Genomic DNA, 26,799 nt, shown 5'->3' with positions numbered 1-26,799 from the left:
ACATCCCCATATATCATGATGCTTGTGTACTGTGGCTTGAATTCAGTGTTTGGGGGTCGTCTGACAAACTGTCTGAGGCCCCTATACCCAAAAAGAACAATCTTGCTTCATCAGTCCACAACATATTGCACCATTTCTGTTTAGGCCAGTCAATGTGTTCTTTGGCAAATTGTAACCTCTTGTAGTGTCCAGGTATAAACAAAAATACACATTGTTTTACAATTTTTTTTTTTTTTTTTATCTCAAAATCACAGATTAAAGAATATTAATATAATATAAACACACACTTTTAAGTAATTGGAGGATTTGATTGTTGTTGTTTTTTACTTTAATTTGGCACTCTGCTCCTGTCCAGTTGGTGGCGGTAATGCACTATGCGCAGGTTTGCCAACCGCCAAAGGTCTACAAGAAGAAGAGAAAGAGCAGAAACAACATTTCAAGATGTCGTCGCTGAATGACAGATCAGTTTGGGATGAGGTGGAGGTCTGTTATATGTTTTTTCTTTTCCCCCCCGTGGTTCTATACTATTTTTCAAAGCTAGTAAATATTGTACACATGTGCAGAAATATGTATCAGGAGTGGCGTGTTTAAATGATATTTGAGCGCTGGGTTTGGGTCTGATGGCTTTCTGATGGAAGAGCATAGCATGACACAGTGAATTTCACTGTGCTTCATTCATTCTTTATTAGTGTGTGCATTCACCCATACGATCATCCATCGGGGTAGATAATAACAGAACAACTCCAAATTTTAATTCGGTCTAAAATTACAAAAAGATCGCAATACATCTTTAGTAAAAGTGTGATTGTGGCTTGCTAGGATAACGTTAGCAGGGTAAGCTAATGGTGATCATGGTAACAGGTTTCCTGCTGTTCACAATAAGTTTAATCAGATGTTGTTGTTTGAGTATATGAAGTATACAGGAAACCTGGTGTTTATGAGGTTCGAGGCTGGAAGACTTGAAAACTTATATTCAAACATGACTCCTCCGTCATATTTTATAGGATGGCATCGGCGAAGAAGTCCTTAAGATGTCCACTGAAGAGATTGTTCAGAGGACTCGTCTTTTGGACAGTGAGATTAAGGTAACCTCTGTAATTCACATTTAGTGTGCAGATGATTGTTTTCAGTGTCTTCATGCAGTTCTGTGCCTTATTATGGTGTTTATGATTGCAGATCATGAAGAGTGAGGTTCTGCGTGTCACTCATGAGCTGCAAGCCATGAAAGACAAGATCAAGGAAAACACAGAGAAAATCAAAGTGAACAAGACTCTGCCCTACCTCGTCTCCAACGTCATAGAGGTAAAATATCTCCTTTCCTCTAGACATCTTATTTAAAGTGTCGGAATGGGACACAAGGAGCTTTTTTGTCTGCATCAAGTTTGTGTATGGGATTTAAAGTTTGTATGTGTTGTGCGTTTGAATGGAAGCTGCTAGATGTAGATCCTAATGACCAAGAGGAGGATGGAGCCAATATTGATCTGGACTCGCAGAGGAAGGGCAAGTGTGCCGTCATCAAAACCTCCACACGACAGGTTAGTCAATTATGTAATTTGAACAGCTTCAGCATTGCCATTGTGTGGCCATTATGCCTTTCTTTCCTCCATCACAAACATTTTCCTCTGTGTTTTTCTTTTTAAATACTGATTCATGTAGCGTTATCTTAATGGTTTTATAGTGTATGACATAGTACTATAATTGCAGACCTATTTCCTGCCTGTGATTGGTTTGGTGGATGCTGAGAAACTGAAACCTGGTGATCTTGTGGTAAGTGAGAATTAATTTCCCTTGACGAATTAGTTCAGGATATTCACAACCTTAAATAATGTTGCTTGAAATGTCTCTCTTGCTTTGAAATGTGTTGAATTTGCATCTCCTGCTGTTGACAGGGTGTGAATAAAGACTCTTACCTGATTTTGGAGACTCTACCCACTGAGTATGACTCCAGAGTTAAGGCCATGGAAGTGGATGAGAGACCTACAGAGCAGTACAGTGACATTGGTGGCCTTGACAAACAGATTCAAGAGGTATTGAAGTTGCTCACAATGACAGTATTGTTGACAGAATGTTAGTTGACTTATTTCTGAGCTCACTGCTTTGCTCTTTGCAGCTGGTGGAGGCAATTGTTCTGCCCATGAACCACAAAGAGAAGTTTGAGAATCTGGGGATCCAACCACCAAAGGGAGTTCTGATGTACGGACCACCAGGCACAGGAAAGACCCTGCTGGCCAGAGCCTGCGCAGCCCAAACCAAGGTGCAGTGTCTCTGAGCAAAAGAGATTTTTCTGATATCAATTGTGATTGCTTACTGTTGTGATTTTCAATGAAAAATTATAGTATTTAAGAGAAAAAAATAACTATTTTATAGTACAAGTATCAGTATTACTAATTTCTTCATTTCCAAATTTTAAACCATCAAAACTGCAGGGACCCTTAAAGTGTCTCATTTATTTTCAAGCACTTTTCATTGCAAGTTTGGTGGATGTTGCATTCCCAAATGCAGGTTAAAGGTGACCCAATCTCAGAGCAGATGCTCTTCCTCATAAAATCCATCTCTGCATTTACTACAGACCGAGCCGCTCTGAGATACAGAAAACACCATCATGAGCTGCTTGCATGCAACACAGTGCTTCGCTCTGAAACACGCATATTGATTAATTTACTTGCATCCTATGTGGTTTGCAATTATTAACCCTTTGACACGTACAATCATTGTATTTAGAGAATGTTCAGTGCATGACTTGAACAGCTAAATTTAAATCTGCTTTTGTGCTGGTACAAATACAATGTTTTAGGAAGTGGCAATAATTGAAAGACAGTTGTTCTTAATATTGTCATCAACTAAACCAATACCAGTTTTTATACCTAAAAGAAGTTCACAGGCAGTTTTAACAAGGACCTATATGGCAAATTATATTGTTAAATTGAACTAATGATCTGCATCACATACATGTTTGTTATATAATAATATTAAAGAAAATAAATCAACAAATGAAGTCTATTTCCAAAAACTGGTGCTGTTTTAAAAAAAAAAGAAAAGAAAAAGGCAAAAAAGAAGAGTAATTAAATTTGTATTTTATTTAAAGTCAGTCCTTTTGGGGATACAAATAATGCAAATATGGCCCGAGTAGAAATTGAGTTTGACACCCCCGCATTACAGTTTTTGTGTTGATGCATTAAACTTTAAAATTCTTTTACTGTCCTTTCTCAGGCAACATTTTTGAAGTTGGCTGGCCCTCAGCTGGTGCAGATGTTTATTGGTGATGGTGCCAAACTGGTACGTGATGCATTTGCTCTTGCCAAGGAGAAAGCTCCCTCCATCATCTTCATTGATGAGCTGGACGCTATCGGCACCAAGCGCTTTGACAGTGAGAAGGCTGGAGACAGAGAGGTGCAGAGGACCATGCTGGAGCTACTCAATCAGTTAGACGGCTTCCAGCCCAACATGCAAGTGAAGGTACACATTTGAGCCCATATGCTTGTCATAATTGTGGACCTGTCAGCCCTGTCAAGTGTTTTTTTAAATTTTTTTCCCCTTTCCCCCTCCAAGGTGATTGCTGCCACTAACAGGGTGGACATCCTTGACCCGGCTCTGCTGCGTTCAGGTCGTCTGGATCGCAAGATTGAGTTCCCAATGCCCAACGAGGAAGCTCGTGCTCGCATTATGCAGATCCATTCACGCAAGATGAATGTCTGGTATGTAACATTTGTTCTTTTTGTTTTTCAGCTGGTCCTGGGTGTTGTTCTGAGTTAATATGTTTTACTGTTAGGTTGGGCGTTTGCTTTTAAATGGTCATTTTGTATTTTTGCACATCAACTGATGAGACATTTGCAGTGGTAGAGCACAGTTTTAGTTTTTTGCACAGTTTTAAAGCAACAAAACAACAGCTTTCATAGCTTATTTAATGTTTTATTGGATTGCATGAGTCATTTGTCTATTGTATCTGTAAAACTGAAGTTCAACTGCTATACAAATTTGAATAATTCTCTATCACAAAAATTAGCATTATGTTCTCTCCCACCATTTATTTCATGACTGTATCTTTGACTTTGTGTGCTATAGCCCTGATGTGAACTATGAAGAATTGGCACGCTGTACTGATGATTTCAATGGAGCTCAATGTAAAGCTGTTTGTGTTGAAGCTGTAAGTATGATCTTTGCAATCTTAAATTTATTTACCTTTACTACTAGTATCTCTTTTTTTGAGGTGGTATTAACATTGTGGTTAAGGTCCAGGACTTGAATGTCATTTGTGTGACAACATTGATCCCAAAAAGAGACACGTGTACTAAAAAAGTATTTCAGTCATTCACTTGCTTTAATGCAAGATACAACTTGTCTGACACTACCTGACAAAAAGAGATTTTTTTTATTTGCAAAACAGAATCTGAATTGAAATTATACCCTAATGCTCAATATAAACACTTGGGTTTTTTCTTCTGGGAATAGTCATTGCTCCTGATTGTTGTTATTTCATGTTTTCCTAAATGTGTATTGTTTGCTTTTGTGTGTTAGGGCATGATTGCTCTGCGCCGTGGGGCCACTGAACTTAACCATGAGGACTATATGGAGGGCATTCTGGAGGTGCAAGCGAAGAAGAAAGCCAATCTGCAGTACTATGCTTAACCCAGTAGAGGACTGTGTGTGTGTGTGTGTGTGTGGGAGAGTGAAAGTGGTCCAACTGCAGGATCAGGTACACCTGTAAACCAGTGCTACTGGGATCCATTACTGTTCTGAGTAATTACCTGGTTCTGTTGGAGACGGATCAACCGAAATCAGGTTGGACTGCCTCACAGTGATGACTTATGGAATATTTTTCAGTTAACCTTTGTTTCTTTCAGTTCATTAAAACACAAACCTTTTTTCCATTATTTGTGCTTTCTTTGAAGGTGTCAAGTGTTGTTTCTACATATGTTCCTGTTTTGTTAATAGTGATGGGATAACCAGTAGTGAATAATACTACTAGTTTTGTAATCAAGCTGTTCCATTTGAGTAATTTTGCACAAGTGTCAAATGTAATTGTAAAAGTGACTTTACAAACGCTCCCCATCTGCCATTGCTCATACAGTTTGTCCTGCCCCAAATTCATACCATTGGTTTTGCTAATGCTGCTGTGTCGGGAATAGTAAAGATCCTCAGACAAACATTTTGATAGTACTGACATATTTAAACCTTTTGTAGGAATAAATCTACATTGTTGGGTTTGAAGAAAGTTTTAAATCTTCTTTTTTTTTTTTTTTTTTTTTTTAATTTTATTTTATAAATGAACATTTATAAATACAAAAATACATGCCTGCTGATCCTGAAAGTCACTGATAGGGCTAAACAGCCTCTCAAAGTTTTGTTACATGATAAAAAAACAACAACAAAAAAATCTAATCGCACATAAGGTCTAATATTTTACTTAATTCAATATTTCATAATTCAACAACGTGCCTACACTGCACAAACAGTCTGAATTGCATCATAATGTTGGGAGATGCAGCTCTCTTTCATCTAGAACTTGTAAGCTCCTCTTCACTCTTCAGGCATAATGTCATGGGAAAACCTTCACTGCATCCTGTCTGCTTATCAGTTCCCACACTATGTTGGCATCTTGTTTTCTTGAGGGGGTGAAGTTCATGCTAAATCTCACAGATGGATGGAAATAATAATCTGATTCTCACAGTCCTCTAAGAAATTTCCACAGAAACAGTTCAGCTGTCACAGTCTGCCAAATGAATCTCTCTTCATTGCTCTTCTTTATTAAATGTCACTTCATGTGTCCCAGATGGTATTGGTGAACTTTTGTGGTGTTCATTCTCCTCTCCTCCCTTCTGACCTTTGCATTTGACCCATACGCACACAAGCAGACCGCTGCAGTGCTTCCGGAAAGCCAGATCACAGCAAGCGTACAGCAGAGGGTTTAAACAGCTGTTCACGTAGCCCAGACAGATGGAGTATGGATGGGCCGCCACCAACCACTGGTCGAAACTGCAGGAAAAGGGAAGAATGCCCAGTTCCACCAGAGCGGAGAGTGTCTTATTGGTGTGGAAGGGAAGCCAGCAGAGGAAGAAGGCCAGCACAAGGGTGATGATGATACGGAGGAGCCTGCGTTGGCGCGTATGATCAGGACGCGGGCCTAGGCTGAAGTGTCGGGAAAGAAGCTGTCCTAGCCAGCCATAGCAGAGCAGCAGCACTACAAGAGGTAACAGGAAGCCAAGCAGAGTTGATTTTAACCCCAAAGCTGCTGACCACATCAGCTCCGCCTGCTCCGAAGCTGCTGGGTCCAGCTCACTTGAGATCAAGCTGGAGTAGTCCATGTCACACAAGCAGGAGGACACATGTCCGTCCTGCCCATCACCATCATCTCCAGCTTCCAAATCCACCTCCCTTACAGTCCGTAGGAACAGAGCAGGAAGTGCCAGGATTCCAGCCGCCAGCCACACGCTACCCACAATCCACTTGGCGCGAGTGGTTGACCGTCCCTGCTTTGAGCTGTTGCCACGCTTTCGTGTGATGACGCAGTAACGCTCCACGCTGAGCCCAGTCAGAAAAAACACGCTCGCATACATGTTCAGTGCCACAATGTAACTGCTCACCTGACACAGAACATGGCCAAAGGGCCAGTGGTAGCCCAGTGCTGTGTACGCCGCCCACAATGGCAGAGTCATGATGAAGGCTAGGTCAGCCAATGCTAGACTTGCTATTAAAGACTCTGTTACTGTACGAGAAGATGTAGGGGAGGGACAAGGGGGTGGATCGGTGGTCTGGGAAGATTTGGACCCGCTTCCAACCCTCCCGCGGCCTCTCGTTCGGCGGCCCAGGTACACCCATAGCACCAAGCCGTTACCCAAGGATCCCACAACAAACACCAGGAGGTACACACTTGGAATCAGCACCCAGGTTGCAGACCATTCTCTGTAGTCACATGAGGGAAAGGGCGAGGGTGAAGGGAAGGGCAGAGACCCGGACATCTGAGAGTCACACACTTGCACCTACTGCAGAGAGCAAGTGGATGATGTGAGCAGGAAAGAGAACTGAGTTTCTTTTTAAGGGCTTGAGAGGGGAAGAAGAACGATGATAGAGCACTTGTCTTTCCCCTAGATTCTATATTTGGGAATTTCCCACGACAGTTGGAAGAGTCAGTGACACTTCCTTCCTCCTCTGTCCTCTTCGATTTCTGTGGGATATCACAGACAAAAGAAAAAAAGGTTATTGGAAGCTGTGCATTAAAAACAGATGAGAAAAAACTTCTCATATAATTTCTGGTTGTATCTTATACATTCTCAACCCCTAAATAACCAGCTTATACACTGCCTGGCCAAAACACATTTTGCTGGATCGCCTTCAGCTTTGATTACGCTCTGCATTCATTGTGGCATTGTTTCAACAATTATTTCCATCAAGGGTTGCATACATTTTTGGCTGAGATCTTGTATCGACAGTGGGAGAATCAAACCCTTTCAGTGGGGTTAAAGTCTCTCCTCAGGTCTCTTCACAATTTGAGCCTGATGAATCTTGGCATTGTCGTCTGGAGATATGGCCATGGGATACTTTTTCTGATGTGGTTGTTTAACAAATAAGCTACACACTGCATCAGGTAGGGTTAAAAGAACTTTTGCCAAACGTATAACATGCCAGAATTAGAAGTATTTGCTTATTTAAATACAAACAGTGATATTTTTTTGCCAGGCAGACTATGTTATACTTGGACATAACTAATCCACATCAGTAAATATATGCACTTCCAGTAATAATTCTGCAATAATAATAATAATAACATTTCATTCTCTTTTTTTGTGTATTAATCTAGTAATGTACATACTACATATATAAGAAAAACTAATCAAATCTGTCCCACAAAAGCAATGCTTCTCTATCACTCCTCAGGTGGACATCCACCATGAACCAAAATAATCTCATACCTGTTTTTCTTAAGAGTTTTCCTCTGCTTTTGTTAATGATTGTGCTCAGTGTTCTCTTCTCTGTGGTTGGTCTCTCTGTTTTTAGTTTATCTATTTAAAAGGAGGACACAAATTACTATGTATCCATGGTTTTCTCTTGATGTCCCTCTCAGCTCACCTCTTCCAGAATCGAATGCTTCTTTCTGTGTCTCATCTACTGGGAAGTGTCTGCTCTTTAAAGACCATCTCCTCTTTGTGTCCATTCCCTTTTCTGTTCTGTCCTCCTCCTCTCCCATAAGACCACCCCGTAGCAGTTTTGTGAGATCTCCAAACAGTCCCTCTGCTCTTAAACAGATTGAGTAAACTCAGAACACCTCAGGCTTGAAAGAAGCTTTATACACATGACAATGTCTTTCGCTGTAGCAAACAGCATACCTCTGACCAACACTACCACTATATACACAAGGTTGTATTAGCAAATATAGTATGCATTCTTACAAACAATGTGTTACTTAAAACATTGGGAGATCAGGAAATCAGAGACATTATGTGTGGCCCATTGTTGTACAGACTGTTCACTGAATCACACTAGAGGGTGATTTTGTACCAGGAAAAGTAAGAGTTAGACCTGTACACTTGCATACATTTCTATATCAGCACATGCCTGAAGAGTTTGAAACAAGTTTACCTAAAAAAAATCTGAAGCTCTAAATTAACAATTTCTCAGTTTCATGCTGCTAAATCCAATACAATCACAGAGGAACTTACTATAAGAGCTAACTAGATGTTTATAATTTTCTAAGTCTTATTTCTGACTGCTTCTTCCTAAATTGGTCTGGACAAGAGACTTTGGTATGGTGGGTTGCAGAAAATAAACAATAAACTTGCCATATCAAACATGGCCAAATTAATGTCAAATGTGATGTTCATATGTTTGGAAACATTTCTTAGATTATAATAGATTATTTTATAAATAGTCAGTCGCACGTTAGCTATATGTACAATTATGTGAACTGTTCACCTGCCTCTGTTTAACTAATAAATTCATTGTGTTGGTTCTATTTGAGCTCAGCTGCATGTCTGAGGTCCTGTTTGAACTATTTGAGCAGTCTGAGTCTTGTGTTGTCTTGTTTAAACACTTCTGAAACTCAGGGATTCCCTATTGTGGGCTTTGTGTGTTTTTGCATGTTGACACTCTCAATAAGAATGAAAAAGGGAAAGACTTTTGTCTTGAAGAAAATCTTGACAGAGCCTACAGGACAGCTATTTATGATGCAACACAATGATACACAGCAAATATTTAAAAATGCAACTGAGTACCTTGTTTCTCAAACTAATAGTAATGAATATGTGCAGAGTACAATAGTCAGGAGATGAGATGTTGCTCACAGAGACTTTCATTAGCAGTGGTAGAAGCAGATGAAATTTCCTGTTTGCATCTGTATTTGAACTACTCTAGACCAATTATTCAATACAGTTTTTCTCAATCGATTTGACACAATGTACTTGTTCTCAAAACAATTAGCACAGCCACCCAAACACAAAATTATCTTAACCAAACAGTTCAACTTTACTGCAAAATGAAGCACTGCAATTTTTTCTAGTAATGCATTTTTTAAAAGTAAATATTAACATCAAATCTATAGGTTTGTTCTATAATGATTATAAAACATAGTCTTATGTCTATGTTAAAACGCTTGCGTGTGTGTTTGCTGTATACATGAATTATCCTGAATTATTGATGTTGCCTTTCATTTACATCTGGAAGAGAATTTCATTTCACTTTATCTACACTACATATTTGCAGCGCTTGCATCATAGGAGAAAAAATGTAAGAAGGTTGAATCCATGCTTGACAAGCTCCTTTTTTACATGGTCAATTAGGTTTGAAATTCATCTTCTCCTTCCACCCTGTTGTCCACATCCTTCGTTCGTGTCTTCTTACAGTTTCTCCTCATGCTCTTTCCATTGCACCAGTGCCCTCCTCTCTACTCATCTCTTCTCCCTTTCCTTCTCCTCTCCTCTTTTCTCCCATCTTCCTCTCTGCTCACCTCTTTCTACCTGTTCCTCTCTTCTTCTTTTCTCTCATTACACCCCTTTCTCTGCCCACTCCACCACCTTATAGACTTACACCTCTTTCTTTATCGCCCCACACCCCCGTTTTTATTTTTCTTTCTTTTATTTTTCTTTATTATTATTATTATTATAATTATAATTATAAAAATTCATTCTTGCTCTTTGTATACTTTCCCTTTTATTATCACTCTATAAAGCAATTGTGATAAATGTGTAAACGATTAGAAAAACTGCATTTGCTGTGTTGAGTGTATGGCTAACCGAATCAGTTTAGGGCCAATCGAAAATATACCATGCTCATTTGATAGAATGACAAATTACAGAGTTTTGTTTGTTGTGTTTGGACAAATGGTACATAAACGTTTGTGACTTGTGTAAAACATTTTTTTCAGATATTTTAAAGTATTGATTGGTTGTATTAACTATTGTGAAAACGTTTAAGAGTTTTGTCCACATTGTTTTGAGAAAATGATTTGCATGATTTGTAATTTGTATGAAATTAATGAAAACATGCAATCTGTTTAGGACAATTACAAAGTATTCAGATCACTTAAGATCAACAGTGTTAACTGTTTTGAGAACAGTGACCTGAGTTTGGAGAAATGTGTCAAATCGATTGAGAAAAACTGTAAAACAAAAACACTGAGCCAGTGAAAGGCTCACCCTAAAGATTTTGTCCTGTGATGGTCCTGGTTACTGCATAGCATATATATGTAGAATATACACTTCACACTAGCCACTCAGTGCCAGAGAGATGTTCACAGATTTTTCTCTCTTGTTCCCAATTGATCTCAGCTGTACAAATAGTGAGGGTCTATAAAAAGGTTGTAAGGTCATATGTATGACATGAGTTAAACACACTCTGTTCGCAAAGCACTGGGTGAAACTATAAAGTGTACATAAGCAGAACTATGTACCATCTCTTGCATCAGTGTCCAGTAACTCCAACCAGAAAATAACTGATATACCATATTTATGCATTTTAGAACCATGCATAATTGGAGATGTATAGATATTAAGTGGTGCAAGATAAGTTCTTATTTTAAAATTTGCATACAATATAAATAATTGTGTATACCCAATTCTTATACTTACTGTAACCTACTTTATATTCTTTAATTCTATATGTATGAGAAAATATTATGCATTTCCCAGAATTAATTTGATATTTGCAATGCCCTCAGCATGAATTCAGATCTTTTATGTTTAATAATTTTATCACCATCAAAATGCAACAACCCATGATAAAATGAAACATGCCCATAAAAAGTGTTATTAGAAAATGGAAATATTTGAAATTGCATTATATTCTGTGAGATGAATCTAGAGTTTGATGAAATCTCTTAAGAAATTTGCCTAAATCTGAATGTAACAAAAGTTGCAGATACATAATGATACCCAAGACACACGTGCAATACCCAACACACTATTCATATTTAACATACAGTATCCCTTTTCTTATTCACATTCATTTGCATAATTGCATCTGTAGTTGAAATATATATACATATTTATTCACTTATTTTATTTTTTTATTATTTTTTATTATCAGTCTAAGCAGACATTCCACAAATAAGGAATAGTTTATGTCACTTTTAAGGCAATAAAGGGAATGGCCAAAAAACATTTATTTACATTATTTTGACAGAGAACTAATAATTATATTAATTAATGTCCAGAAAAAAAAAAAAAAAAAAATCCTGAAACGAAGCACATAAATAACCTAATCGTTATAAATAATGGGGTCCTGCGGTGATAGCCTACTTGTTAGTCATGGCTGTTAAAGACCCTATGACCTGAATCTTTTGGGTTTTTCTAATGGTTAGTTAATGTGGTTAACATTAGCTGAAGAGACATCACATTTTGTTTTACAACATAAATTACACACAGTCATACCTCAAATTTTAATCCAGCTCCAGCATAGTAAATTGCTAATAAACAGCTTTAGGCCTACATGAGGAATCGTTGTAAATATTTAACAGAATTCTCAAACTCTCAATTTGCATAAAACTGCATGTTCCTTTTATTGGTCACATAAAGGTTCAGTAAGTTTTGCTGGCTATAGTGGTAACAAGAAGCTAATCAGCACACTGGCAGTACATGTCTACATATTGCACGCAATGTTTTTCAAGAGATTTTAAGTTTTAAAAGAGACATTCGTAAACAAGTCAGAGGAAAAGCAGGCGTAAAGGGTTTTTATGAAAATGACGATGATATGATACATTAACCCTTAAAATGTCAGCATCCCTCTTAACCCACTCAGTCGTACCACCCTGCTGAAAAAAACAATAGAACCCTGCCCAAAACACAATAGAAAATGTAATGGTTTTAATGGTTATAATGGGAATTGTATTGGTTTTAATGGAAACTATAATGGTGTCTACTGGTATGTGATGGATTCTATTGGTGGGATGTTAAATCCTATTGGAAAAATGCCCAAAACACACCACAAAAAGGAATTTTGTAATGGTTTTACTGGGAAAAGCTAATGGTTTATAATGGTATTTTAATGGAAACCATTAGAATTTCTGTGATGGTTTCTATTGGGCTTCTATTGTTTTTTTTAGCAGGGCACTTTACTGGGTAACAAGATTAGCCGCGAAAGAGTACACATACATAAAGCAACACTGAATACAACAAATTATAATCAGATGGTTTCCCTTTCACTATTAAGTGCAAAACTAAAAAAAAAAAAAAAAAAAAGCTTTAGCTTACAAGCTTTAGCGGTGAGTACACACAGTTTTATCGTACAGCTGAGATTTAAGCTGTGAATGCTTCTTTGACCACTTAACTCAAGATATAGAAGATCTCTGCATTCTCACTGCATGATACCACTACCAGCTTTACGAGGAACAATGCAGAAGCGTTTTAGAGAACACCCCACCAGAAGAGTGCTAGTGAGAGCAGTATTCCCACCACAGAGCGGCTGGACACGGACACAGGTGCTGTGTTACACAGGTCAGTGGTACAGCAGGAGAACTTGAAGCTGGAAATTTTGGGAAATTTCTCGCCGATTACATTGTAGTTACAATCAGAGTACTTTATACACTGCCTGTGTGTGTCACCACCTAGAAGAAAAGGGGGTGAGCAGATATGTCATGCAAAGTCAAAGGGTCATGGAAATGGTTTGTTAGAATTCAGAAAGACACTATTTTCTAAGAATGGGTGAGCTGGCACCTCTCTCGTAGACGGTCACGCAGGCATCATCATAGTAGCAGTTTCGAGTCTTAGAGCATGTGCCCGTGTAGTCCTTACAACTGTAACATTTAATGGCAGAGCCTTGAAAGACAAAGAGACAGAGATATATATATATATATTTTTGCAAGAATAGTAATGCAGAATATGACAAAAACACTTGTTATGGATGGTGAAAACAGGATCAGTGGCAATACATACCAAGCCCCACCAGAGCCAAAACGAACACCACACACACTCCAACAGAAGCTTTCATAATGCTTTCAGTTTACCAGTCTAATCCTGATAAAGAGAGAGAGAGGGGAATCTGAGTAAAGTACTATTTGAATTTGTCTCAATGTGACTGCATGATATGTTCATTCAAAATTTAGATTTAAAAATCAAATTCATCCTAGATTTCATTAATAAATTTGTAGACAGATCGCAAACCCTCACGTTCAGAATGTTTAGACATGTAACAGGTTAATGCATGAACACCAAGCCTGTAGTTGCTTCTTACCATCATATTGTTCCAAAACTATGACTTCTTTCTTCTGTGGAACATAATGGTGTTTGGTGAGTCAACCATCACCAAAACTATTTGGTTACCATTATTCTTCAAAAATTGTATGTATATATGTATGTATGTATTTATTTGTTCCGCAGAAGTAACAGAATCACTGGTTTGGAACCACATGATGGTGAGCATATGATTACAATTTTGATTCGATTAACTAACATAATTATAAGAGAAAGAATTGCGGATCATCTAAGGAGTACATAGTTTTGCTGAGATACATCCCGTTTTGACCGATTATCTGGCCTGCATTACAGCTACAATTATTGCAACTGCGACCACAGCTATTATTGTTGTTCGCTTGTTATTTTACATAATCATTAAGCTTTAGACATTATTAATGACTAAATGTATTACATTCATTCTGTGGTATTATTTGTCTTTTGAACTTCATTCTGAACATGTCAGCCTTTTATCAACATCCTGGATCTTGAATCATAAAAATACAATATATATTATACATAACATATGTTTAACATATTTATTGCATAACACTTGCCACAATGTGACATTTATAAAAAAAAAAAAAATTTTTAATTACATTTTTTAAAAATTAATAACAATAAAAAACTAATAAATATGCTTGTTCTGAGAACATAATTCAACCTTTAAGTTAAAATTGAACTTTTCAATATACTTGATATACTGCAGTTAATGTACACCAGTGTTTTATTGTTTACCCAACAATTTCATTTAAATTATAATTTCGGTAGCATTCACAAAAAAATGAAATAATAATAATAATAAAATAAAATTATGTTTGGAGAGATAACCAACTACAAATAGTTAAGAATTTATTTGACTCTCTGGCCCCGTGACAGCTCGTCTCCCTTTCATGAAATTATGGATTGTTTGATTTTCTTTTCAGAATCTATAGTATTTGTAAAACTAAAACGAATGACTACCTTAAATCAAATGTCACATTTTATCATAATTTTCTACCATAACCTCAGAAAAAAAAAAAAAACATTTGTCCCTGGAAAAGTTAATGTTTTTAATGCTTTATAGTTTTAAAACTTGTAAAAATGCAATCTAAATCAGCCTGATTCACAAGCACAGAATATACTAAGCAGTATGCCATAATCTCTGTTACTCTTCTGTAGTCTTACCCCAGTGTGAAGAAGGTATCCAACCACAGACACATCCAAACCAGTCTGAAAACTGGAGAGCTTGAGCCACTTACGCTTTCCTAAACACGCCCACAATGCTCTTCAATGAATCGTTTGTGCTCTTTATTGTATACCATTCTACTGTCCTAAAATATTTAAATGAAATATATTACAGGGTATTGTTGATTTTACTTTGAGATAAAAAGAAAAAATAATATTGCTATAACCATTCATTAAAAGAATTAATCACAAGTAATGTACTGTACATTAGAGTCATGGACGGTCACCCTAAAACTGAACATTGATAGTGATTTCTGTAACTGTTGAATTCCATTGCTACTTTGTTCTAACGAATGAACCTGCAACTTTCTCTACAATATTTATTCAATATCCTGTGGTTGAAAGCTGAATATTAAAGTTTTCTGTTCCTCAGTTTAATCAATATACTAAGAGCGAAAATCCCACCGTTCAACATACATGTACAATGTGTATATTCTTACTCGCATAAGACACATTACTTTCATGCCATTCGTCTCAATTCTTGATTTTTAACCTTTTTTGACTGTTGTCTTGTACTATATGCACATACGCTCAGTTCCTTTTGTTCTTCTTGAAGATCCTTTTTCCTTTCTATAAAATGCTGAAGCAGTATAAGATTTACATTTTTATCTACATGCAACTTTTAAAAAACAATTAATTTGACCACACGTCTAGGTCAGGCTTCAGCAGACAGTGGCTTAGTGAATGGCCCATTATTAGACACGGGGTCACACAAGGATCCATTCTGCTGTAGAACATGAACAGCTGAAATATTTGAGGCTGTCAGCACCGAACACACATGATCAAAATCACTCACACGTAGGCATAAAGGACCATTAAATATACACGGGTGTGCAACGAAATGTGATTTGAAGTTATCTGGCATGAAAAGCCTACATGTCTGATGTATTGGCCCTAGTGTGGGCACTTCAAAATGAATTGTTTGTCAAAGTACTTAAGATATGTTACAGAAATTTAGCATTTTCTCTCTTTCAGAATAGTTGACATGAATGAGTAAAGAGATGGGAGGAGATGTGTGCCAAAAAACAAAACAGCTCAACAAAGAAACATCAGTCTGACAACAACAAGGCCTCTTCAACATGTTGCCATGACAACTGACACTATTGTGGTGGGTTAGGGTTAGGATTTGGGTCGGAGTGACAGAAATGACTCTAAGTTTTGTGTTGTGAGAACAATAAGTGTTTTCAGAGATATTCCAGCATGAGACAATAGCACTGGCTGGTGAAAAATAGATCAACAGCCTCTTTGTGCTGAGATAGTAGAAAGCATCCTGATCACAACAAGAATGTAAACGAACAATGTAGTAGTGAAACACGGTATTGATACACCATTACCTTTTTATTTACTCCAAAAAAAACAAACAAACAAAAAAACCCTCACACGGACAAAAAAAAAAAAAAGGGAGTTATTAACTAATCTGAGAGGTTCAAAAGGGCTAAACAGAACATAATAGCAAACTGTTGAAAAATCTCACCGCACAGCATTATTTTACAAAGATGATAACATATAATTGCAATCATAAACATGAAAATCAAAATCGTACATTTCTCTAGGCAAGATTAGCTCACATTCCCATTAGGAAGGGAAAGGGAAGAAAAAAGCAGAGAAATTCTTAAAGTCTGCCTAGATTTCATTCTGAAAAAAATAAAATAAAAAAAACTGTACAACAAAGACATTTTTCTGATCATTTACCTCTTGCACAGGATTTAAAGAAGAAAAAATGTGGAAAGTCACAATAATGCCATAAACTTCTCATAAAATTATCTTATTTTGCTATTCACACCAGTCTGTGTAACCTCCAGCCCTTAAGATAATCAGAGCTAAAATGATCCTTTACACTACATCAATGTATTCTGGCTGACCTTCGGTTTACATCCATCCAGCATTTCTGAGAACAGGCCAAAAGCACCTCTGAACACCTCAGAACTAGAGCAAGTAACTAAAAATGATTGCTAACACAGGTTAGCTGATGTTTGTGTGAACTGGCTGGTTTGGGTCTATGTGCTTTTTACTCCTCTTTAAATAAATCAGTTTCACTTCAGAAGATCTGGACCTCAGCCTGTCCCCAAAACCCTTAGTTCAGACGACAAGAACAAACATATATACACAAGCACATACACAATACCTGAGGCCTTGTGGAGGAAATGAATGGGATCAATTTATTTTAGCCATTCTGTTACGCATTCAATCTATATATCTATAAATTATATACAAACACACACAGTGATACAGTGTGCGTGTACTTTTCTACTAATAGTAGTGTCATAATTTCTCCTCGTGCTCTGTAATTGTAAGGATTTAAAGGGATAGTTCAAGCAAAAATAATTTTGTTACCATGTCGTCCCAAACCTGTATGATTGTCTTTACTTCTGTCAAACACGTCTTTTGTCTGTTTTTAAACAATTTTTTTTGTAGTCCATAAAATTAAAGTCAGTGGGTCTAAAACAACACTGGACTCCACTTTCACTGCATGGACAAACTATATTCAAATATTCTTTTGTGTTCCACAGGAGATGGAAAGACATGCAGGTTTGGAATGACAAAGATGAGTACATTTCAATTTTTGGCTGAACTATTGCTTTAGGTAAGTGGCAGGTCATTGTGAAACCCAGGCAAGAAGAGCCAATTTCACAGAATCTCACATGCATTCAATAAACTCCCTCACTCTCAATCGCAAAACACACTTGCAGACTCAAACACACGTACAATGATCTCACACGTCCACAGATATGCCACAACCAGACACATGCCCTCAGAAACTGGAGAAAACGTTCAAGAGGTGACAGGCACAAGAACGCTGCACAATAAACAATAGATGCCTAAAAGCCCTGTTTGTCCTCCTGCTCTCCTGTTTGTGCGAGTGTGTCTGTGCGTCAGTATCTGTGGGCGGGTGTTGGCCGGGGCATGTAAAAGTGCATCAGACATGTCGAGGGCAGCGTCCTCCTGGGTCAGCCATGTTCATGCCACGCATTTCTCCCTCCTCGTAGTCGTCTGTGTCCGATGAATTCTCATCATCATAAGGAGCAGACACCTCACTGACTGAGCTCTAAATGAGAGGGACAAACACAGAATTGGGGATTTAAAATGACAAATGTGTACACATTAGCATCCTGGATCTTCGTTTTTCTTGGACCTAACAGAAAGACATAAATAGCGCCTTACCGACCGCACCATTGATTCACGGAATGGTGGGCACACCATGTGGAAGCGTGGGATTGAAACGTCAAACACTTCCTCTTTGTTCTTGAGCCGGTGGAATGTGTAGTGGCCCTCCATGTACTCAGAGGTGGTGGAAAATGTGGTGCAGCTGGCGTACTCGTGCACTTTACCGGGTGTCATCACTGGAAACTCGCCTGCATGTACATCAAACGGAAAAAACAGATGCAGGACGTTATTTAGACCGTTGAGTAACTGTCACCATGAATTATATGAACAGACAGATACTGTCAGAATGTCCTATCTTGATAATTCTGTTACCAGTCCTAACTGTTCTGATTTACTCTTAACTTACAGGGATGTGCTCTTACCCACAACACCAGGGCCACGGACCTCCTCCACATTTCCGTTTGCATTTGTGATCTTCCAGTACCGACTGTCTAGCTGGCATGCATTCTCTGGCAGGGCCGACTTTGCCATCTCAATCCTGATGCATAAGATGGCACAGCTCATTGTATCATCCCATGTCAAGTCTTAGTACAGCTGTATTGCATTATAGCAAGTCACAGCAGAAAGCAGCTCGATCATTTTAGTAAGAACTATGTGCACAAATTAAGCACTGAGATCTCTACTTTTTGGTAAGACACTGGGAGAATAAACAGAGGAAGAGAGCCACATGTGTGATATGTATCGTCTATAATAATAACGAAATCACTCATTTTGCAAAAATCAAACAAAAACTTGCCTTTCACAATGTGATATTTAATGCCAGTAGAATGCCTTATTTTTGTCTTATTAACACCAAAAGATATAGTTAAGCAATATCACATGAGCAACAGTTCAGTTCTCTACCAAATAAAAACACAATTGCAAAAGTCATACTGAATTTATAAAACAGTTAAATACACATTGTATGTTGCAATTTAGACAATTAAATAACTGAAACAACAGGCAGAACTGTTTTGCTTTTCAGAGTAACACATATCGGTGCTGAGAATGTACAGAGAATTATCAGTGTAATGAATAATTTAGAGACCGAATGAATCAGCTATTTGAACAAATCAGTTTAACAAACATTTAAACAAACCATTTGAATGAATCACTTAATGAAACAACTCATTAAGACAGTGACTTGCTGGTAACTGGCAGCTAAATTTAATTTCATAGTTAAATATACAATTAAACACATAGCATTGTTTTTGCTATTGAAAATCCATTTAAGCTACCTCTGAGCTGCATTAAACAGTTCATGTAAATGCATGGGAATGCCATTTCAAATGCAGCTTCTGTGCCACTTCTGCAGTGCATAAATCTCATTATTCTAATTTAATTTATTGGTTAAATGTAACAGTTTGATTTAACATTTAATAAGATTAGAAATGCCTTTATAAAAGGTAAAAATTGCTCTGAAATCAGATTAAGGGGACAAATATTGCCTCATTATAGACAAAATCTCAGAAAATAATCACATGCCCCCCAGGCAAAACTTTCTTCACTTTATCAAAATCAAAAATATCAGTTTAACTTTCATCACCATCAGCAAAGGCCACTATTATCAGGCCTAGGAAAGAATTCATGCATAGCTCAGCTCTGTGGATTTATGTAGTACCTGATTCTGTAGGTGAAGAAAAAGTGTGGCGGATGGACTGAACTGAGCTCTGGCAGGAAGGAGGTAGAGACTGATACTGTGATGTCACCAGTGGTTGCCACACAGCGCTTGTCATGAACATACCTGAACAAACATAAAACGGATAAAATGGAATGGGGCACTTACAATATGCTTTTGTAGATGTTTTTTTTTAGTTTTTTTTTTTTACAAACAACGTCTGACGTATTTACGTTTTACGTGGTGTGAGAAAGTGGCCTAAGCAAAAAAGCTACACTAAATCTGATTGGAGCGGTCAGACTGAAATGGATTTCCAGAAAAGCAATTTTAATAGGATTTCAAATCACATATGGAGGGAGCTTGAAACAGATTTGTAGAAATTGTATTTGACATGATTTTTTTTTGTCTTTCAGACTTGCTAAATATGATCGGATTCCAATCGGATATCCAAATCGGATTTGGACTGACAGTCTGAACAAGGCTTAAATGCAAGATAACGAAAGATGGACCACCTGAAGATCTGGTCCCGAATGATGGGGTATTCTCCTGTTACAACATTGTCAACATAGGAAGTAAACCAGTCAGTAAAGTTAGGACCTGATAAAAAAGAAAAGAGGAGAGAGAAGAGTTCATATAATCTGAGACAATTTATAAAACTGCAATGTAGTAATGCAGGCTTTTGCACTTTTTTTTTTACCTGTAATGAACATGTCAATCGCAGAGGGATCTTGTGCCAGTTGATCCTGTGAAGAAAAGACAAGAGCTAGCAAGAAGGGTTGTAATACACAAGAAAAGAGCACCTCTTACTGGTCAAAGTGCAACGATGCAAGAAAAATACCCCTCTTTTATCTAGTGCTGAAGCCCCCCTCATGCACAAGCAGAGTTGTAATTGATGTGGTGAACTGACCACCTGTCAGCTACAATGCAGTTGGGAGGCCTTTTAAAGGAGTAATTCAGCCAAAAAATTTAAATATGCTGAAATTTACTCTTATCCTTACTCTTTAGCATCACTTCTTCACCGAAGGAACCTCTGCAGTGAATAGGTGCAATCAGAATGATATAATAATCAAAGAACAGTTTTGGACTGTTTTCGCTTTTAAGTGATGCTTGATGTGTACTTATTTCTCTCCCGATTCATACAAGGTAATTTTTTTGCTGAAGAACCCAATATTACAAATAGGACTCATATTTTACTGAAGCAATGGTTTAAAGATGGATCTCTGTGATTATTGTGATGTTTTTAATCAGCTGTTTAAACTTATTCTGACAGCACATTTACTGCAGAGCATTTACTGATCAGCATATGATGTAAGGTTACATTTCTCTGAATCTGTTCTGATGTGGAAACAAACTCATCTACATCATAGATGACCTGAGGGTGAGTAAATGTTATGCAAATTTTTCATTTTTGGGTAAACTATTCCTGTAACATTACCATTTTGTCTCCAGCTACTATATGGTTTACATCAGTTTCACTTTTCATAACTGTTCGCCAGCCCTACATAAATGCATGTTTATGCATGGTAGATTGTTGTGGTCTGAGGGTGGTGATCTAACCGGGCATTGATAGAAGATCTCACTGCGTGTTCGTCCCTCTGTGCTCTCCAAGGCCATGTACTGGCTGAGGCCAGTGTGGAAGCAAAATGTGAGTGGAAGACACTGCCGCATTCCCTTCCTCTGCTGAAATCCCCCCGCTGCGGTCTCAATATCCAACAGGTCCTCTGAGCGATAGTGATTGGACAAAGCCATGCTGCCCATCAGCCTGTGGAGGGGAGGTAGTGCAAAGATGATGTTATAATGTTAAAGGTTCATTGACATTTTAATGCCATGCCAGCTTCCTTGGTTATTTTCAAGGTGAGAAACAAGTTTAAATACTATAAGATTGCAATTTAAAAACCTTAATGAGGTTTTTAAAGTTTACTTTAGATAAAAAGTCAGATTCAGGATTGGATCTGTTAAGAAGAATTTCTTAAAAAGTGTTTGCTAGTTTCCAAAGAGAACTACCAACACAATTTAATCAAATATATTTAAGAGATAAGCCTATCGGTGGATCTTCATTTGAACCAACTCGTGTGATTCCGGAATGTCCTTTTGAATATTGTGTATGATCTGATCGCAGTGATTATTGATAATTTCTTATAGTTAGTTTGTACACTGATCCCATTCATTCTGCCATTTGTTGATAACATAAGATCCTATGGCAGTTTTTAAGATCAGAGGGCTCGAGCTCCTGCCCCTTTGAGGTCCGACGGTAAAGTGCCCTTTGCGGTCCGGTGCCCCTAGTCTGCGATTTCTGCCGAGAGTAGGGGTGTTCGATATGACGAGTTTTGATCGTGGACTATAAAAATGTCTCGATTTGCTTTTTTGAAGAAATATCATAGTATCGTACTTCAGCGCGCATTCTATCAGCTGCAGTTCTGGCGCCGCCGTCTCTATATACTGTACAAGGCCACATACATTCACATCAGTGTTAACTCAGCGGTAGAGTTACTCTCACGGGACACTGCACTTATTCGCAGTCACCAAAAGTACATTATCTGCATCTGATTCACAGACTTACTGGTTAAACGATTCACTCAGTGTTCTGTTCTGACGAGCGCCTTTTCTGAGCACATTCACCCAAAGCGCGTGCTCTCAAAAGCCTGTCAAACAGCGCCTGATTACTGAACTAAGTTATGTTTTGTGCTACTGTCAAAACACACAAGGTTTATGTATAGACTCAGTTGGTTATGTCTAAAATGAAGGTAAACAGCTGAGAGAAACGCATGCGTGCCTGTATATTAGATGCGTGCAGGTCTTAAAGGGACAGTAGCCTACATGCTGCCGACTGTATTTAAAAAAAGGCTGAAAGGCTTTGTCTTTATAATAGGGAAATTAGTTTGGCTGTAATGCTCAAACAGCTTGCAAAATAGAAAATCCAACATGACAAAGAATTGTGATAATATTGTGAATCATGATATTTCTAAAACAATTGTGATATTTTTGCCATATCGCCCACCCCTAGCTGAGGGGGACCAAACCCATAACCCCCCCCCAACCCCATTTTGCCCCTGCCCCTCCGGAGGTCTGTGCACGCCACGGTGCTTGTGTACAATCAATGTTATTCAAATCAGTTATGATCATTCAAATAATTACTTTAAATTTTCTAATCATGTTTTAATGATTGACAAGTAAATTGCAATGGAAAAAATAAATAAATAGGATTTTGAAATGATCAACATCATATTCTCAGAAGTCTTACCCAGGGACCACCAGTTTCTGTCCATTGTGTATCCTATAGGAGCAACGGTAGTCATTAGGCAGTTTGCAGCCAATCTGGGCCTCAATGGTGTCTAGCTCTTCCTCCCTCACTCCCTCTTCAAGGAAAAGGAAACAAAACATTCAGTGGACAACACTCATTATGAAAAAAAAAAAAAACACCCACAGGTTTTCAAAATATGGTTGGATGAGTAACACTGTGGACAGACCTTTAAGTGAAGCTATCATTCGGGGACATTTCTGATTCAGGTAGTTCTTCAGGTCATCCCAGGCTTTCTTGAGAGTGCTGTAATAGTCAATGTAACGGCCCAGATCAGCATAATATTCCCGAAACAGCTCTTTCCATGCCAGGCCTCTGTGAGTTTTGTCTGCCCTGAAAAAATAAAAAAATAAAAAAATCATGTCATCAACACTGTATTTTGATTACAACAAAATTTAAAAATGCAACAAAAAGACAGAAAAATGCATATGCCATAAATGAATCAAAAGTTCTGAGGGCATGAGGAGTGAGCTTACTCTGTAAGGAGCCAGTGCTTCTGACAAAGTCTCTTCCATAGGGGGTTATGGCCTGTCAGCTCATTGAGTCGACGACTGACAAAACTGCAGCTGAGAAAAGAACAAGCCAGATCAACAAAAACACTTTCAACTACTTGAACTACTTGAGATGCTGAAAACATAGGCTATTCAGGCAATGCTTCACATGTTAAAACTAGTGCTGTCAAAAGATTAATCGCAATTAATCACATCCAAAATAAAAGTTTTTGTTTACATAATATATGTATGTGTGCTGTGTACATTTATTATGTACATATAAATACACACACATGCATGTATACATTTCAGAAAAATAGGTTGTTTATATATTAAATATATTTATTTATAATATAAATTATATGATTATAAATATAGACATGTAAATACATGTAAATATTTTCAAAATATATACTGTGTGTGTGTTTATTTATTTATATATACACATAATAAATATACACAGAATACGCACATATATTATGCAAACAAAAACTTTTATTTTGTATGCGATTAATCATTTGACAGCACTTGTTAAAACTATTAAATATCTGATCATGGCCTTGATCAACCTTCAAGTGGATTTTTGTATAATGTGGTACAAAGCGTAGTTGTGATGGACTTCATATTCTCAAACTATTAAGTAAAAACCTTAATCTTAGTTAAAGGGATAGTTTACCCAAAAATTAAACATCTATCATTGTTTAAGGTTCCCACTATACTTTAAATTAACTGAAAAATAAATAAATAAATGAATAAAGTTATTTAGATTTTCAAGGGGGAAAAATGCAGTTCAAAATTAAGGTAATGTTAGAATATATATATATATATATATATATATATATATATATTTTTTTTTATAAAGTACCTTAATAAATTTACTATGGGTAGGAGACCTTGAGTGCAACGGAAGTCACTTTGGATAAAACTATCAACCAAATACATAAATGTAAAAGTAATAATGTATCCTTTAAAATGATGACAAGATTGGTTCTTGGACCCCTCCTCTTCTCCACATACACTACATCACTGGGTCCCATCATACAGGCACATGGATTCTCCTACCACTGCTATGCTGATGACACACAGCTCTATCTCTCTTTTCAACCAGATGATCCAACGGTAGCTGCAAGGATCTCAGGTTGCCTGGCGGACATCTCGGCATGGATGAAAGAACATCACCTGCAGCTCAACCTGGCAAAGACTGAGCTTCTTGTCTTCCCTGCCACACCAACTCTACAGCATGACATCACGATCCAGTTAGGTTCATCAACAATAACCCCATCAATTTCGGTCAGAAATCTTGGTGTAATCTTTGATGATCAGCTGACCTTCAAAGACCACATTGCAAAGACTGCTCGATCTTGCAGGTTTGCACTACACAACATCAGAAAGATCAGGCCCTTTCTGACAGAGCATGCTGCACAACTTCTTGTCCAGGCCCTTGTCATTTCTAGGCTGGACTACTGCAATGCTCTTCTGGCTGGACTTCCGTCAAACACAGTCAAACCTCTACAAATGATTCAGAATGCAGCGGCACGACTGGTCTTCAAGGAACCCAAAAGAGCCCATGTTACACCTCTCTTTATCTCCTTGCACTGGCTACCGGTCGCGGCTCGAATCAAGTTCAAGACACTGATGCTTGCATATAGAACAACCACAGGCTCAGCACCCATTTACTTCCACTCTCTATTACTCTATTAAGAATCTACATCCCCTCCAGAAATCTGAGATCTGCTAGTGAGCGACGCCTCGTGATACCATCACAGAGAGGCTCAAAATCACTCTCCAGAACACTCTCGTTCACCATTCCTGGCTGGTGGAATGATCTTCCCACCCCTATCCGGAAAGCTGGATCCCTGTCAATCTTCAAGCAACAACTGAAAACTCATCTCTTTCGACAGCACTTGACTTCATCCTAAACTTTAAAAAAAAAAAAAAAAAAAAAATCTTTCTCTTTACTTATTCCTTCCTTTGGTAGTTTGTACTTATTTGAACAATGCCTGAGACTTGGTGTTACAAGCACTTCGTCTGTCTGATTGCCTCTTCAAGATGAATCGCTTTATGTATTCCCCAATTGTAAGTCGCTTTGGATAAAAGCGTCTGCAAAATGACTAAATGTAAATGTAAGATGTAAAGTCTTTAAGGTAGCTGCTTTAAACAGCGAGGGAAAACTTAGTGGCAGTGTCACACAAAATTCAAGCTAACCAGCGTCACGTGATCACCACTGCCCATTTCCGAGACCAAAATATTTACCATCAAAGCATAACTCAGTTTATGATCCCCAAAGCGCAAACAGTTGCCTTCACCGTGCAGCTGCAGCAGAAATAAAGCTTTTGTGTTGCCGCTTATCGCACTACACTGTCAACTTGTATGAAGTCATGCACTTCTATCTTCAAACATAAGATGCATGAGATGATCAAGTGTAACAGCTAACACAGATGCGTGCCTTTTCATAGTGACTGAAAATGAACATTATCGCAGTATTATCGTATTTGTCTATCAACAGTAGCTGCCTGACTAATATCATAAGCTATACTGTTAGCATTGCCAGCTAACTGTGCAGCGAATATTATTTTTCAAGCTAATTCAAGAAACAGACAAGCGTGCTTATTATTGCATAGACTGACAGAATGGCTCAAGTTGAATGTCTACCTTATCAGATCTCGGAAGTCCAGAAATGACAGCACCAGCAGTAATGGATCAGACGGTAAGTTATCCAGGCTGAGCGCTATGGACGTTGCCATCTTTGTAGCGACTGCAGAACCGAAGCCCCGCCCCTTCACTGCGATGACAAGAGGGCGTGTCCGCACGCTGCACTGTTATCAAATATTGCGCACATGTCGCCACACAACCATTAACCACGGGAAATGTACGATGTGAGCAGTAAGGTACTTAAAGATTTTGTTTTCGATTTCACTTAACGATCCTGACTTCTTCTTTTTTTTGTTTTCATTTTTGCATGTACACACACACACACACACACACATATTTACATATGTATGTGTGTGTGTGTGTGTGTGTGTGTGTGTGTTTATATATATATATATAAAATTATATATAAAATTATAGCTATATATATATATTAAGGTCAGGCGTGTTTACTGGCCAATTAAGAACTGGGATACCATGGTCCTTAAACCAGATACTGGTTGCTTTGGCACTGTGTGCAGGTGCCATGTCCTGTTGGAAAATGAAATCTGCATCTCCATAAAGTTGGTCAGCAGCAGGAAGCATGAAGTGCTCTAAATTTGGGATTTTCCTTAGTTGTCAGTTATAATCATCAAAATTAAAAGAAATAAACATTTGAAATATATCAGTCTGTGTGTAATGGATGAATATAATATACAAGTTTCACTTTTTGAATGG

At 37.8% G+C, this 26,799-nt stretch overlaps 4 protein-coding genes across 5 annotated transcripts; 1 reads left to right on the top strand and 3 right to left on the bottom strand.

The window, feature by feature from the left end:
- The first annotated feature begins 373 nt into the window (after positions 1–373).
- On the top strand, positions 374–4,868 carry psmc3 (proteasome 26S subunit, ATPase 3). Its single transcript, XM_058781907.1, has 11 exons — positions 374–483; positions 1,005–1,085; positions 1,177–1,302; positions 1,431–1,535; positions 1,705–1,767; positions 1,890–2,027; positions 2,111–2,254; positions 3,211–3,456; positions 3,550–3,695; positions 4,063–4,144; positions 4,516–4,868. Exons 1-11 carry the CDS (start codon positions 442–444, stop codon positions 4,624–4,626), a joined length of 1,284 nt encoding a protein of 427 aa, XP_058637890.1. The 5' UTR covers positions 374–441; the 3' UTR covers positions 4,627–4,868.
- Positions 4,869–5,017: 149 nt separating this feature from the next.
- Positions 5,018–8,502, bottom strand: aplnr2 (apelin receptor 2). The gene is made up of 2 exons (XM_058781908.1): positions 7,908–8,502; positions 5,018–7,162 (listed from the first exon to the last, which is right to left on the bottom strand). The coding sequence occupies exon 2, from the start codon at positions 6,954–6,956 to the stop codon at positions 5,730–5,732; it is 1,227 nt and encodes a 408-aa protein (XP_058637891.1). The 5' UTR covers positions 6,957–7,162; positions 7,908–8,502; the 3' UTR covers positions 5,018–5,729.
- A 3,071-nt stretch (positions 8,503–11,573) lies between these two features.
- Positions 11,574–14,863, bottom strand: cd59 (CD59 molecule (CD59 blood group)). The gene is made up of 4 exons (XM_058782528.1): positions 14,823–14,863; positions 13,359–13,439; positions 13,140–13,241; positions 11,574–13,030 (listed from the first exon to the last, which is right to left on the bottom strand). Exons 2-4 carry the CDS (start codon positions 13,411–13,413, stop codon positions 12,831–12,833), a joined length of 357 nt encoding a protein of 118 aa, XP_058638511.1. The 5' UTR covers positions 13,414–13,439; positions 14,823–14,863; the 3' UTR covers positions 11,574–12,830.
- A 1,031-nt stretch (positions 14,864–15,894) lies between these two features.
- fbxo3 (F-box protein 3) lies at positions 15,895–26,215 on the bottom strand. 2 transcript variants are annotated; one of them, XM_058783586.1, is made up of 11 exons: positions 26,086–26,215; positions 23,419–23,508; positions 23,112–23,275; positions 22,886–23,000; positions 21,202–21,406; positions 20,342–20,387; positions 20,157–20,241; positions 19,648–19,770; positions 18,410–18,525; positions 18,054–18,235; positions 15,895–17,928 (listed from the first exon to the last, which is right to left on the bottom strand). In XM_058783586.1, the coding sequence occupies exons 1-11, from the start codon at positions 26,175–26,177 to the stop codon at positions 17,800–17,802; spliced, it is 1,347 nt and encodes a 448-aa protein (XP_058639569.1). In that variant the 5' UTR covers positions 26,178–26,215; the 3' UTR covers positions 15,895–17,799. The 2 variants fall into 2 exon arrangements, with proteins under 2 accessions (XP_058639569.1, XP_058639568.1); XM_058783585.1 differs by having other exon boundaries at positions 15,898–17,928; positions 18,045–18,235.
- Between the last annotated feature and the right edge of the window lie 584 nt (positions 26,216–26,799).

The sequence above is a fragment of the Onychostoma macrolepis genome, chromosome 07 (genome assembly GCF_012432095.1).
Source record: "Onychostoma macrolepis isolate SWU-2019 chromosome 07, ASM1243209v1, whole genome shotgun sequence".
Taxonomy (NCBI): domain Eukaryota; kingdom Metazoa; phylum Chordata; class Actinopteri; order Cypriniformes; family Cyprinidae; genus Onychostoma; species Onychostoma macrolepis.
Note: the sequence above shows the minus strand (reverse complement) of the source record. Positions and strands in the feature narration are given on the sequence as shown.